The 13133-nt window shown below is 39.2% G+C and overlaps 1 protein-coding gene across 1 annotated transcript; it reads right to left on the reverse strand.

Moving 5' to 3' along the window:
- Positions 1 to 9899, reverse strand: stradb (STE20 related adaptor beta). Its single transcript, XM_042513070.1, has 12 exons — positions 9741 to 9899; positions 8861 to 9153; positions 8225 to 8305; positions 5943 to 6045; positions 5737 to 5858; positions 5488 to 5596; positions 4592 to 4715; positions 3785 to 3956; positions 2800 to 2904; positions 2461 to 2717; positions 1935 to 1977; positions 1 to 1840 (listed from the first exon to the last, which is right to left on the reverse strand). Exons 2-12 carry the CDS (start codon positions 8870 to 8872, stop codon positions 1679 to 1681), a joined length of 1290 nt encoding a protein of 429 aa, XP_042369004.1. The 5' UTR covers positions 8873 to 9153; positions 9741 to 9899; the 3' UTR covers positions 1 to 1678.
- Positions 9900 to 13133: the final 3234 nt, after the last annotated feature.

The following is a 13133-nucleotide window of genomic DNA, read 5'->3' on the forward strand; positions in this document are numbered from 1 at the left end:
TGTAGAAATCAACTTTTGTATATTCATATACATCATTTATAATATGTGTATATATATACAGTATAATATAAGGCTCGTACAGCTACCATGTCTGATATGTACTGCGGGTCACAGTTCTCATACACAGTACACATAAATCACAGTTACAAATAAATCACCATGTTCAGAATGCAGGTTTCATTAAAACAAAAAGGCATTGTTGGAGAAGTGGTCACAGCGCACAGTAGAAATACTCTTTTGGCGAATTACTGACAATAAGGGCAGGGACGGTTTCGATCTACTGATGATTTTTCTAGCTCCTACATGGGACAATAGATACACTCTACGTTATAATAAGTTCTATTCTATTGTTCATGTGCTCGCTTTTTCGGAGCCTAGTTTGCACCGTATTTGCTCAACGTGACAACAAACATGACTATACAAAGTAAAAAAAGTGCATATAGGTTCAGACATACAGCAAAAATGTATTCACAGATTTAATTGTGGACTTTTTTTTTTACATTTTTGAAATCTAGTCATCAGTTTTTTGAGGCACTGGGACCTTAATTTTGAAGGAGTGTGTAGTCTTTTGTTAAATTTTGATTCAAATACTATATTCATACTGGAACCATTGTTCCCATAACTTGGTATAATCAAATATAATGTTGCCATGTTGTTCGTAACAACAGCTTGAACCTGATTTTTTCATCTATATTTGTTATGTTTTGGCAAATTGCACCGATCACTGAATTTCTTAGATACTGGAAAATAATTAAAAGTGTCAGGATTCTCAGGCTGCAATTGTAGATTTATATTTTTAGATTTTTTTTTTAGATGTAGATTTATATTTATTTATTGTGGATTTATAGATGCTTGTTCACCACAGAAATCAGAGATTATGATATCCTCGCAAAAAGTGTAATTCACAGTGAATCTAAAAATATGTGCATCGTGTCTGTGTGTTCAGATTTGACTGAGTCGTGACTGAGAAGGAAATTTCTGCTCAAGCCTCACATTTCTGTTACATTTGAATATATATGCACATGTGCTGTAAATATCTTTTTATGTACCTCAGTATTCACTATTCACAGTCTGAAAACATAATACTGTAAAGGAAAAATCCACCCTTGCATACACTTCAGGGGTTATTTTCTCGGTACTTTTTAAGATTTAACATTTTGGTGTATTAACGTCTTTTTTTTATATTTAGCTAGCAAGGTTCTCCTTTTTTTGAATGCTTTTAGAGGAGAACAGGTTCAATAGCCACCTAAAAACTGACCATTAACCATTGAAAAATTAAAGTACTTCATAAAAACGTTTCCTGTACAAATTGCTGTTTTCAAAGAAGTATTTCTGGGTGGACTTTTCCTTTAACTCACAGTTGACTTTTATCTCAGAGGAAGTGCGTGATTTTTCGTTTTCTTTTGTTCTGTGACTCGTTGACAGTCCATTATGATATTTGATCGGAGCAGCATCTTTGATCCAGCACTTTCACAGTCTCATCACCTTCCCATGACTCCACACACGCATCAGACAAACATATAAAAAAACCTACAAAACTACTTAAAAAAGGCTCAGAGAGTCGGGTTAATCATACAAAATAAAAGCACAGTAGAATTTGGCTTCATTGCTTCGCTTTGATTGTCTCGTGTTTGGCTTGCTAGTCAGGATTTGAAGATGTATGGACGGGGTGTTGAGGTTAGGAGAAGTCCCACACGGCCTCAGTGGTGTCGGTCGGGGTTGATGTCGGAGCGTGGCAGGACGGGGCGGGGGGACAGGATACTGGAGTGTCCTCAGGGCTGGTGAGGGGCACTGCTGGGTACATGAGGCTGAGGAAGGTGTCTCTGGTGTGCCTCTTCACCTGCCGACACAGCGCCGCTTTAACACCAGCACATCCAACTGTATCACTGCTTTTTACAATTTTCTCAATAAATAAACTTGACTCATAAACCCACCTGCTTGAAGAAGGCGTGGGTCAACAGTGTAGATGCTGACGGTCTGTGGAAGACAAAACGGGACAAACATTTGCATCCAGGTCTGTGTGCTGTGTATGAACATACAGTAATTATATCCATTGTTAAATGAAGTATTTTCTTTCTGCTGAGTTAAAACCACCAATCGTGTCACCTGTGTCAAAAGGAAGCCTGTGGATACTGATGGACGAGAGGCTTGTAATCGCAGTTTTAGGTGAGCTGCACAGTGCTACGGTTGCCAGGCGTAGTTCAGTAGAGAGAAAATGGTTCCCACATGAAACTAAAGATGTTCCAATACCATTTTTTCCCTCCTAATACTGATTCTGATACCTGAACTTGTGTATAAATAGCGCTTTAAGCACCAAAAGCTGAGTACCATCTAATTCCTGATATCTCCAACATTTGGCAACTCACACCAAAACAATCTCGATTAATAATTAGCACTACAGGTGAAAGGAAAAATATGTATTTTTGATTTTAGGGTGAGCTGTCCCTTTAATGTAATGACCTGCGCTCGGGCTGCTGCTGCAGACACAGCTGGACCAGGTTGTGGAGGGTTGCCGAGTGGTTTTTGGGTCCAGGGCTCTGAGGTCGGTCGGTAGGAGGGGCGGTGGCGCTGTGTGTCAGGCTTCCTGTGGCCACGCTCTCCCCGATGCCGGAGTCGACCCCTGACCGCGACACCTTCAGCCCCCCCAGCTCGCCCAGCGGGAAGGGAGCCACGTCCAGCAGGCAGCAGTGGGAGCCGCGCAGCTTCTGAAGCAGCATCTGAGACGAAAGATTCAAACACTGACGCAAACTTCACACACATATTCTCCTTAAGCAGTCTGGATGGAGGTGTTTTTATCACCTGAGTGGGGGGCATGTCCTGGAAAGGCACCCTGCCGCTGACCAGCTCACACACCACAATACCTAAACTGTAGATATCTGACTTCACTCCATAACCGTGCAGGTCCTACTGAGGGCAACAGCATGAAGAGAGGAGAGACGGATTACATCAGAAAAACACTGACACTGCTGCTTTCTGAAATATGTATCTTTGTTATTCAGGGTTCCCACAGTCATGAAAAGTCATGGAATTTCATATCACATTTTCCAGCCCTGGACAAGTCATGGAACTAGTAAAAATAAATGAATGTGAAGTCATTGAATTTTTAGCCCTGAAACCTGAGCAAACTGAAATAAATATCTATCCAGGTTTCAGAGGGCTAAAAATCATTGAAAGTATTGGAAAAGTAATGCAATTTTGTTGGGTTTGAAGAGATTATTATTATTTTTTTTTTTATACTTTATTGTGTCAATACAGCATACAACATTCCTGCAATACCCATCCTGTTATTTAAATAACTTGACACAATATTTCATTTTAGTTATCTTTCACCCACGTGGCATGGTCAAAGTATAACCTTTCATAACTTAAAATACAAATACCCCCAAAATAACCAAAATAAATGAATAAATAAGTAAATAACATTAACCAACAACCAAAAAAAAAAATACACCCACTCTTACAACAAATACCTCAATTAAATAAATGCACACATAAACGTGAGTAATTGAAGAAGAAGAGAAGAGATTATTATAGTAATCTGTTCACGTATAGTGGCTCCAATATGTGTCAATGCAGGACGTCCCATACATTTATTTATTTTCTCCCCACGTTCCAGCTCCTCCTTCATGTGTGCCTGTGCGCTGAAATTAGGTTTGGGCCAGCGGCACAAGAAAAAAATGATCATGGCTCCTTGAAAAGTCATGGAAAAGTTTAAAATTTTGTCCATGAAAATGTGTGGGAACCCTGATTATTGATGTTTTCACTTAATCTAGTGAGCGCTGACCTGTCGCAGTAGTTCAGGGCTGAGCCAGGGCAACAGGGCGGGGCTGTGGTGGGGCATGTCAAACACCGCCCTCATCCTCTTCCCTTCACGCATCATACTGTAAACACTGTGCAGCCCTGAGAGGTAGACGTGGCCCTCCCCTGACAGCAGGATATGACTGGCCTTCACCCCCCTGACAGGACAGGAATATGTGGACAGACAGTGAGAAACAAACATTTTCCAATACAGATGCATCTTATAACAGTGGTTCCCAACTCATGGTCCACTAGGGGGGTCACAGGTCCATTCTGGATGGACTACAAGTGACTCGCGACCATGTCATGTTTGGGAAAAACGGGCTTCGTCCCACATGATGTGTTCAAGGGCCGTCAAAAATATAAAAATCCAACAATAATTTCTGTTAAATAATCATTTGACTTATATTTTTTTTATTTTGGCAGGCCTGTGGTCTGGAAAGCACGTTTTCTTTACAAATTGCCAAAATCTTTCAGAGAATAAAAAAAAAAAAAAAAAAAAAACCAGAAAATCTGCCGATAGTTTTTAAACATTACCCAGAATTTTAAAGGACAAAAAAATCACCAAAAAGTGTCAGAGAAAAAAAAAAAGGCCTTAAAACCCCTGGTTTTAACTACTTGCACTTAATTCTTGCGTTATGGTTAATACAACTGTGTGTTAAGCCCATATGTTATTTCCATTTTGTCAAATAAAGTTAAATATGCTGTAATATCTCCACCTTTAACCTGGACCCAGGGGCTGGACTAGTTGGGAACAATTGTCTTATAACATGTCCTGTCTCCTGTGACTGACCGGTGAACGTAGCCCATTCGGTGCAGGTATTCCAATGCTTTCAGCACTCCGTACAGCAGGTACGCTATCAGGGATTCACTCATGCCATCTGGGAAATATGTTCTTAGTAAGCTGTCTGCAGAGCCTGCAGGCGAGAGGAGAGGGAAAAGGACCGCTGAGGAAGTAATTCGAATGGAAAATCAGAAGTGATTTATCTGAATTTTCAGACAGTGGTGCAAAATGTGAGACAGGAGATGCAACAGCTTATCTGAACTCTTGCTGAACTTTCATTTCTTCTCCAGAGTTATTCCTTTAAGCTTCTTAGCTGCTTTTTCATTTTACCAGGTTTGGTAAACAAACCATTTTTATATTTCATCCTAGCAAAGCTCAAGTTAATAATTTTCAAGTAATTTCACTCGGCCAAACTGGATTACTTTAGTTATTTCTAAGAGTTTAATTAAAAAAAGAAACAATCTTCAACTCTGCCACGGAACCAGAAGTAACACCTGCTGCACAAATAACCAGTGTCAGCCGTCATGTAAACGCCAGAAAAGTGTTTTTGCAAAACATTATGACCTTTGACCTTTTCAATATAAAATGTCATCACTTCATCATTTTATCCTATTGGACATTTGTGTGAAATTTGGTTATAATTAACATATAAATGCTTGAGTTGCAGCCCAAAAAAAGTATCGTAGGGTCACAGTGACCTTTGACCACCAAATCCTAATATTTAAATTGTTGAGTTTAAGTGGATGTTTGTGCAGAATTTGAATTCATTCTCTCAAAGTGTTCGTGAGACATCGTATTTACAAGAATTGGACACACAGACAGACAGACGCACGGATAACCTGAAAACACACTTGCCAGCGTGGAGGCATAATAAAAAAAGTCACTGAGATGTGGTACTAACTGACCATAGGACATGAGCGGTGTGAGGACCCACAGCTGGCAGCAGGAGCTGAAAACCAGGCGAGAGGTCAGCAGGTTGGGGTGACGGAACAGCCTGGACAGCAGAACCTCATTCTGGGGTTTGAGACACAATCAGATAAAAACAAGCTGCACGGTTTAAAGTGTCTGATACCTTTTCGTGACACTAAAATATGCTTTGAAGAGAAGAACCACATGTGCTCTACAAAAAGTGTATTTTCTGGTCTGCAGCTCACCATGAGCTGCAGCAGCTCCTCCTCGGTGCACTCGTCCAGGTTGGTTTGCTTGACGGCCACCAGCTGGCCTGTGGGCATGTGGCGTGCCATGTTCACCTGGCTCAGGTTATTGAAGCCCCTCCCTGTGATATACAATATTGACTCTGAGTGCAGCAGAGAATTTATTGCAAATAATGGTCTGACTGGAGTGCATGTTTTGTCCTCACCCAGCTCAGACAGCAGCTGGTAGTGGGCTGGCTCAGGCGACAGCCCTGTGACGTCATCGCCACCTGCTGGCCCTTGCAGAGTGTATTCAGAACCGTCACAGCTCTGCAGGGACGCACACATACACACACACACACACAAACGCACCCCAAACCCACATATATATGCATTATACATTTATCTGCAAGGTGACCCAGAGTGGCATTGAAGTGATTCAGCAAAGCAACTTGCTACACACGAGCTGTCATTTTATATGTGCATTAAGTCATCTTTAACCTTCATCGACCTCTGTTAGTGACCAGAAGGAACTGAATCTATGTTGACAGAACTTTGGTCCTCACTCGAAAGCTCTGGCACAGTTTTCAAACCAAAAAACAAACAAACAAAGTAACAGTGTAAGAACTGAAAACTTTCAGTTAAGTACTAATAATTTTCTGTATCACTTACTGCCTCTGTAGTTATACTTTTTACGCAACAATTTTGTGATGAGGTAATGTTTGAGGGGCTGATGGCCGCCACCAGGGGGTGGCACTGTGACACTGATCAGAGCAAAGGGTTGGGAGGGGGGGACGGGGGGAGTGATGCTTGCAGTTTCAGTGATGCAGACAGATTTTTGGGACACAGTAGTGTCTGGTTCTCTTTCAGCATCAGACGGTTTCAGGCGTTTCTGATGCATTTTTGTTTAAAACACACCTGATGAATGTGTTTTATTACTATGTTTTTCCATACTGTCCCAGCATTTTGTCTGTATTATCAGGGGGAAAATGACCTTGCACACACAGTACATTTTAAGTAGTTATAATTACCAGACCAACAACAAAACGTCATCTGCAGTATTCTGATGTCTCCACTAAATTTTCATCAGTTTGGAGGGAAAAAAGGTTTTCTAAATGAACATAGTCTATCGCATTACAAGCATTTTTATTTTTATTTTGCAGAATCCTGCAGAATATCACTCTGGATTATAAGTGAAAACTGTAAAAAAAAAAAAAATGCAAATAAAAAAATCTGCAGATTCCATTTGAGTCCGATAATTAGACTACTAAACTTTAAGCACTGCGTTCAGAACTATTCAAGAAGAAAACAATAAAACAGGCAAACTCTCTGTTGAAATCAATCAAATCAGTAATGTGGATTATTAGCGATGCTTTCAAGGGGCACTCTACTGATTTCACACATGAAGATCAGTTTTGTCTTCTGTGGCTCTGTAGGAGCTTTGTCACGTCTGAGAAAACAACCCCTGATGATGCCACGTCGATGTCGTCAGGGTGACCTTGACATTTCAGATGAAAAAGCTTGTCAGAAATTGGGAGTATAAGAGACGTGAACCTTCCACGAGGTTCTAATGAAAAGAAATAAATTGAGTTGTATTACTGGAATTATAGTATCCACTGTTTTGGAGCTCAACCCAAAAAACTGGAATATCGTGGCTGTTGTCATAATAATTTAATGTTTTAATTTGTGTGTGTTGTGGAATATTAAGATGATGGAGTGCCCCTTAAAGTGATGCCCACCACTTTAAAGGGACAGTTCACCACAAAATTAAAAATGTTTTTTCTCTTACCTGTAGTGCTATTGATCAGTCTAAATTATTTTGGTGTGAGTTGCAGAATGAAAGATAGACCTTGTTGTTTGTTCAATGAAGACAGTTTTTACTTTCTACCGAACTACACCCACCAGCCGTATCACTGCGGGGAAGGAGCTCACCTCACTCCACTGAGCGATTAACCCCACAGCTCACCTGAGGAGGACACTATGTATGTTTACATATCACGCTGTCGTGACCATGAGCCTGCCATCCATGAGTAGCAGCACGCTTCCTTCTGTGCAGTGATACTGTTGGCGGGTGTAGTTCGGTATGAAGAAAATAGTTCTTACATGAAACTGCTCACTAACTGGAATATGGATTATTTTGAGTAACGTGGACATTATCTCTGTGAAGAGACAATGATGTTGAGATTTCAAATGGTTATTTTTTTTTGGTGTATTGAAAGGAGAGTGCCACCTTGTTCTGTTATATCGGAGAGAAAGATCTCTACGGCAGAAATCTCCAACACTTGGCAACACACAACAAATAATCTAGTTTGATAAACAGCAGTACAGGTAAGAGAAGAAACATGTAATATAGATTTTGGGTTGAACTGTCCTTTTAACCGCTGCGATGTTATTCCAATAGTTGCTGTCTTTAAGGGTTAAAAAGATCCAGACAGATGATAAATGAACAGTGATGGAAGAGCATCAGTGTGGCGCCTGTCTCCATGCTGACAGCATCTCGGCTACTGACCAGAAACTGGTGGCTGATGTCCTCATAGCGCTCCTCTATGTCCAAGGGCTGGACCTGAGTGTGGGAGATGCAGGAACAGTCCTGGTGAAGGGGGGGAGGAGCACAGGTGAGACATGCCCTACAGGACATGGAGGAGTGGTGAGGAGACATGGAGCTCGGGGAGTGGAAGGTGATACATTGCCTCGGGAGGGTTGGGAGGGTCATTGATGAGGCATAGAAGCAAGCATCTGGGGCTGTGAGGGCACTTACGGGACGTTTTATGGGAAGTGGTGAGTGGAGAGAGAAGTGAGGATAACAAAGAGGCAGCTGTGTCCCAATGGAGCAAAATAAGAGCTGCATACATAATTAGATGTGCCCATTAGATGTGAGGAATGCAGACAGCTAAAGAGTATCTGATATTTTCCAGATGCAAAGCTGCATCTAAATAATATGACCTCTCATATAAGTTGCAAAAATACAAATTTGACAAGTGGTGCATTGCTATTCCTACAGACTGGTTGAATTTGCCCACCAGAGGCATCAGCATGAGCCAACACCTGATTCGTGACTATAAATCTACCAGGTCACTACTCAGCGACGGACTCACAGAGTAAAAAAAAAAAAAAAAAATCCATGCAGCAGCTTTTATATTCTTACCAAGAAAGACATGGAGTCCTTATGGCGACGGTAAAATCACAGGCTTTGGCATTCATCCGCTCACAGGCCGAGGGAGACGGACCGCGATGGAGGGAGGCAGGAGGAGGATGGAGCGCAGCGGTGTAATCCGAGACAAGCGTTGAATCCCCCACTAGACTAGAGAGCAGCCAGCATCCATCCAGCCTCAGCCATTCATCCATCCGCCCGCAGCTTACCTGGCTGAGTCAGCTGACCCAAACATCTGCGATTCACCAGCAGATAGCCGCGTGCTGGTGGGAAACTGTGAATGAAAGCTGGAAAACAGTGTTTGATAACACCCCCGATGAGATTTTAACATCTATTTAATGAGTAATATCCAGTGTTTGTTTGTCGATTACAACCTAAAAGTAACAATTTCGCAATGCGATGATTAAATCCACTTCAAGGTTAACCCATAGAGCAATAGATGCCATTCAAGCTGCAGCCCCGTACACACAGACTGATTTTATATTGTGAAATAATGATTGGATATATTCAAAACACACAAAAACTACAAGTCCAAAGACAAATAAACGTATAAACGTAAGACATTGATTAAACGTTTCCTCAACGTTAAATTGCTCAGTGGGAAGATTAACTGGAGCCATTTTTGTTTAATCACAACACCGCTATTATCAGTGTCGTCAGTTCATGTTGGCGAGCATACACGATTTATATCTGATTTCGGGTGTTAATGTTGTAATGTGTTGTGATTTTCAACACCCGAAAGACAGAAAATAAGGTCAACCGTTGCGATAACTAGTCTCACCAATGTAGCGAGCTTTAAGCTAACGTTAGCTCCGTCAAAGAATAGCTTTTGTGTTTATTTCCAAGTAGCCTGTAATGAAAAGCAGCTGCTTACCGTGTATTTACAGCAACTCTCGCGCTTCGACGTAAACAAGTTAAAAAACAAAGGACAGCCTCATATCCCTAAAGCGAAGTTTTGCATATATGACTCACAGCCTTTCATTTTGTCTCCAAATTACTGGGGGGGGGGCGGTCCAAAAAGAATCGGGTTTTACCGTCGAACCCCAGCAAAAAATGTTATTTTTTCTGGCTTTTTTTTTTTTTTTGACAGGACTTTTAATTTGACACAGACAATTGACGCGCGGTGAAAACGTCAGAGCGTGCACACTGTCGCGCGCTGATGACTTGTGATGCCGTCCCCAGTCCGCCAGGAAGTGCACCACAAGAAAAATAGTGGCCGAAAGTGGAACTACAGCGACTTATTATTATTATTATCGTTATTAGTAATAATAGCCGTATGAGTAGTCGTGGTAGCATGAAAAAAATATTAGTATTATTTATTTTTTTTTAAATACACCCCTCTGATTTCCTTGGACAACAAAAGTTTCAACTACAGATGAAAACACTTAATTCCACAATGTAGGTTTTATTTCACCGTGTGGCTGTAATATTACAGATTATCCAGCAGATGGCATCAATTCAAAACAAACCGCAGAAGGTGTCCTCGTGAGTGTGTGCATGCCAGCCTCCTGACACCTCTAAAGCAAAACCAATAGTTTTTAACAAGTAGTCTATAAATTTCCCTTTTTTGATCTGCAAATTCAATTATTTTATTTAGAAATATATATTATAATAATAATTATAATAACAAAATAAATAATAACGACTTCACCTTCAGTTTTGATTTGTAAAATAATAATAATAATAATGATAATAATAATAATAATAATAATAATAATAATAATAATAATAATAATTATTATTATTATTATTAGTAGTAGTAGTAGTAGTAGTAGTAGCAGTAGGAGTATAAAAAAATATTATTACTATTATTATTTTAGTACACCCTTCTGTTTTCCTTTGACGACAATATTTTTAGCTACAGATTGAAACACTTAATTCCACAATGTAGGTTTTATTTCACCGTGTGGCTGTAATTGTACAGATTATCCAGCAGATGGCATCAATTCAAAACAAACCGCAGAAGGTGTCCTCGTGAGTGTGTGCATGCCAGCCTCCTGACACCTCCAAAGCAAAACCAATAGTTTTTAATAAATACTCTAAAAAATTCCCTTTTTTGATCTGCAAATACAATATTTTATTTGTAAAAATATAATAATAATAATAATAATAATAACAATAACAATAACAAACAACAACAACAACAACAACAATAATAATAATAATAATAATAATAATAATTAGTATTAGTAGTATTATTATTTTTATTATTATTATACACCCTTCTGTTTTCCTTAGACTACAATATTTTTAGCTAAAGAAGAAAACACTTAATTCCACAATGTAGGTTTTATTTGACCATGTGGCTGTAATTTACAGATTATCCAGCAGATGGCATCAATTCAAAACAAACCGCAGAAGGTGTCCTCGTGAGTGTGTGCATGCCAGCCTCCTGACACCTCCAAAGCAAAACCAATGTTTTTTTTAATAAATAGTCTAAAAAATTCCCTTTTTTGATCTGCAAATACAATTATTTTATTTGTAAAAATAATAATAATAATAATAATAATAATAATAATAATAATAATAATAATAATAAACAATAATAATAATAATGATAATGATAATGATAATAATAATAATAATTAGTATTATTATTTTTATTATTATTATACACCCTTCTGTTTTCCTTAGACTACAATATTTTTAGCTAAAGAAGAAAACACTTAATTCCACAATGTAGTTTTAATGACACCATGTTTGGATGTAATTTCACAGATTGTCCAGCAGATGGCATTACGTATTACTTATATTAGGTTCTTCTCCTAGCCTAAGGTCATCAAAGGCAGACATCATGGGTTCAGTTCCCTGTCTGAAACCATCTGGTATAGACACCTGGGGCTCTGTTCCCTGTCTGAAGCCACCTGGAGATAAGGATCAGCAAGTTCCTCCACCGGATCCATCCATCCCCGATCTTCTGTGCTGGAACATCAACAGGGACTGGAAGAAAGAAAAGTCATTAGATAGGCTAATATAGGCTTATTTAAACATAAGTACTGTGAATACAGTACTTATGAAAGCAAATCTTGCAGCCATCAGTGCATGCACCGATGCTCACATACAGAGAGAGACAAACTAGTGAGTGTGGTGTTTGAATACACAACCTTAGACTTCCTTGCTGCTTCAACAAAAAGCCTTGTTAGTTGACAGATAAATAACTGTTTGGCCCTTTACATTAATGATTAACGATTGTGCCAGAATAATATGTAGGCTTTTCTTTAAGCCCTGCGATAGTCTGGCAACCTATCCAGGGTGTACCCCGCCTTCTGCCCGATGACAGCTGGGATTGGCTCCAGCCCCCCCGCGACCCTTAGGAGGACAAGCGGTTACAGAAAATGGCTGGCTTTTCTATAACAGTGTAATAAGTCAATAGTGGTCAAAGTCTCATTTCCGCACAGACCAGTTGCTCTGATTACGTTGCTGTTTGCAGCTTAACAGGTTTAGTGCTGAGGCAACGAACCACAAAACCTAAATTAATTATGACATGAAAAGGGCCAAATAATTAACTAGGATAATCAAAATGGGTGAATATGTTCTCAAAAATTCCCTAAAATTAGCAATTGAATTGTGTATATTCTCCAAATAAATCAATGATTATATGGTAATGGAGGGACACTGGAGGCAAAATTATTTTATAGGCTTGACAAAGACATTTTTACTATATTTTCTGTTATGTTTTATTTTTTGGATGAGAAAAAAATGAAAAAATGATAAGGAAATCAAAATTGTTTTTTTGGTTTTCTCAAGATATTTAATTATCTCAACACAGGGCGATTTAATTCAGATTTTGCTTTTTTTCATGACCATAGGAACAAATGTCTGAATTGATTTTTTAATTTTTTTATTTTTTTGTGGCCGTAAACCAGAGATTATTATTGCTGGACTTTGTGAGTATTGTAGACATAAAGACGAGGTCTTAGGTAGGAATTTAAGTTATTATTAAATCATTTGTTACTGTAATGTTTATCTACTCTATCCTGAATTTCAGCAATGTTAACATCTCAAGATACTGTTGATGAAAGAGGCGGTGAATTATATTTTATCTCTGAGTCCTCCTGCTGTATATATTATTATTTACTATTATACACTATTATATACTATTATTTACAATTATGAGGTCATGGTGCTTTTATCACGTTTACAGCAGGAATCCTCAACTCGCCCAGTATGTGTTTATAGGACATAAGGATGTGCCTAGGATTTCAGGACATTTCTCAGAGTTTATGATGTTTCTAGGATATTTCAAGGACTTAAGGATGTTTGCAGG

The sequence above is a fragment of the Plectropomus leopardus genome, chromosome 24, assembly GCF_008729295.1.
Source record: "Plectropomus leopardus isolate mb chromosome 24, YSFRI_Pleo_2.0, whole genome shotgun sequence".
NCBI lineage: Eukaryota > Metazoa > Chordata > Actinopteri > Perciformes > Serranidae > Plectropomus > Plectropomus leopardus.

What these genes read in the sequence shown, in the direction of transcription:
- stradb (XM_042513070.1), bottom strand. An exon ending in CCAGCTGCTGTCTGAGCTGG is followed by an intron (nt 5,859 to 5,942) that starts GTGAGGACAAAA and finishes TGTATATCACAG; the next exon opens with GGAGGGGCTTCAATAACCTG. An exon ending in CAGCAGCAGCCCGAGCGCAG is followed by an intron (nt 1,978 to 2,460) that starts GTCATTACATTA and finishes TGTCTTCCACAG; the next exon opens with ACCGTCAGCATCTACACTGT.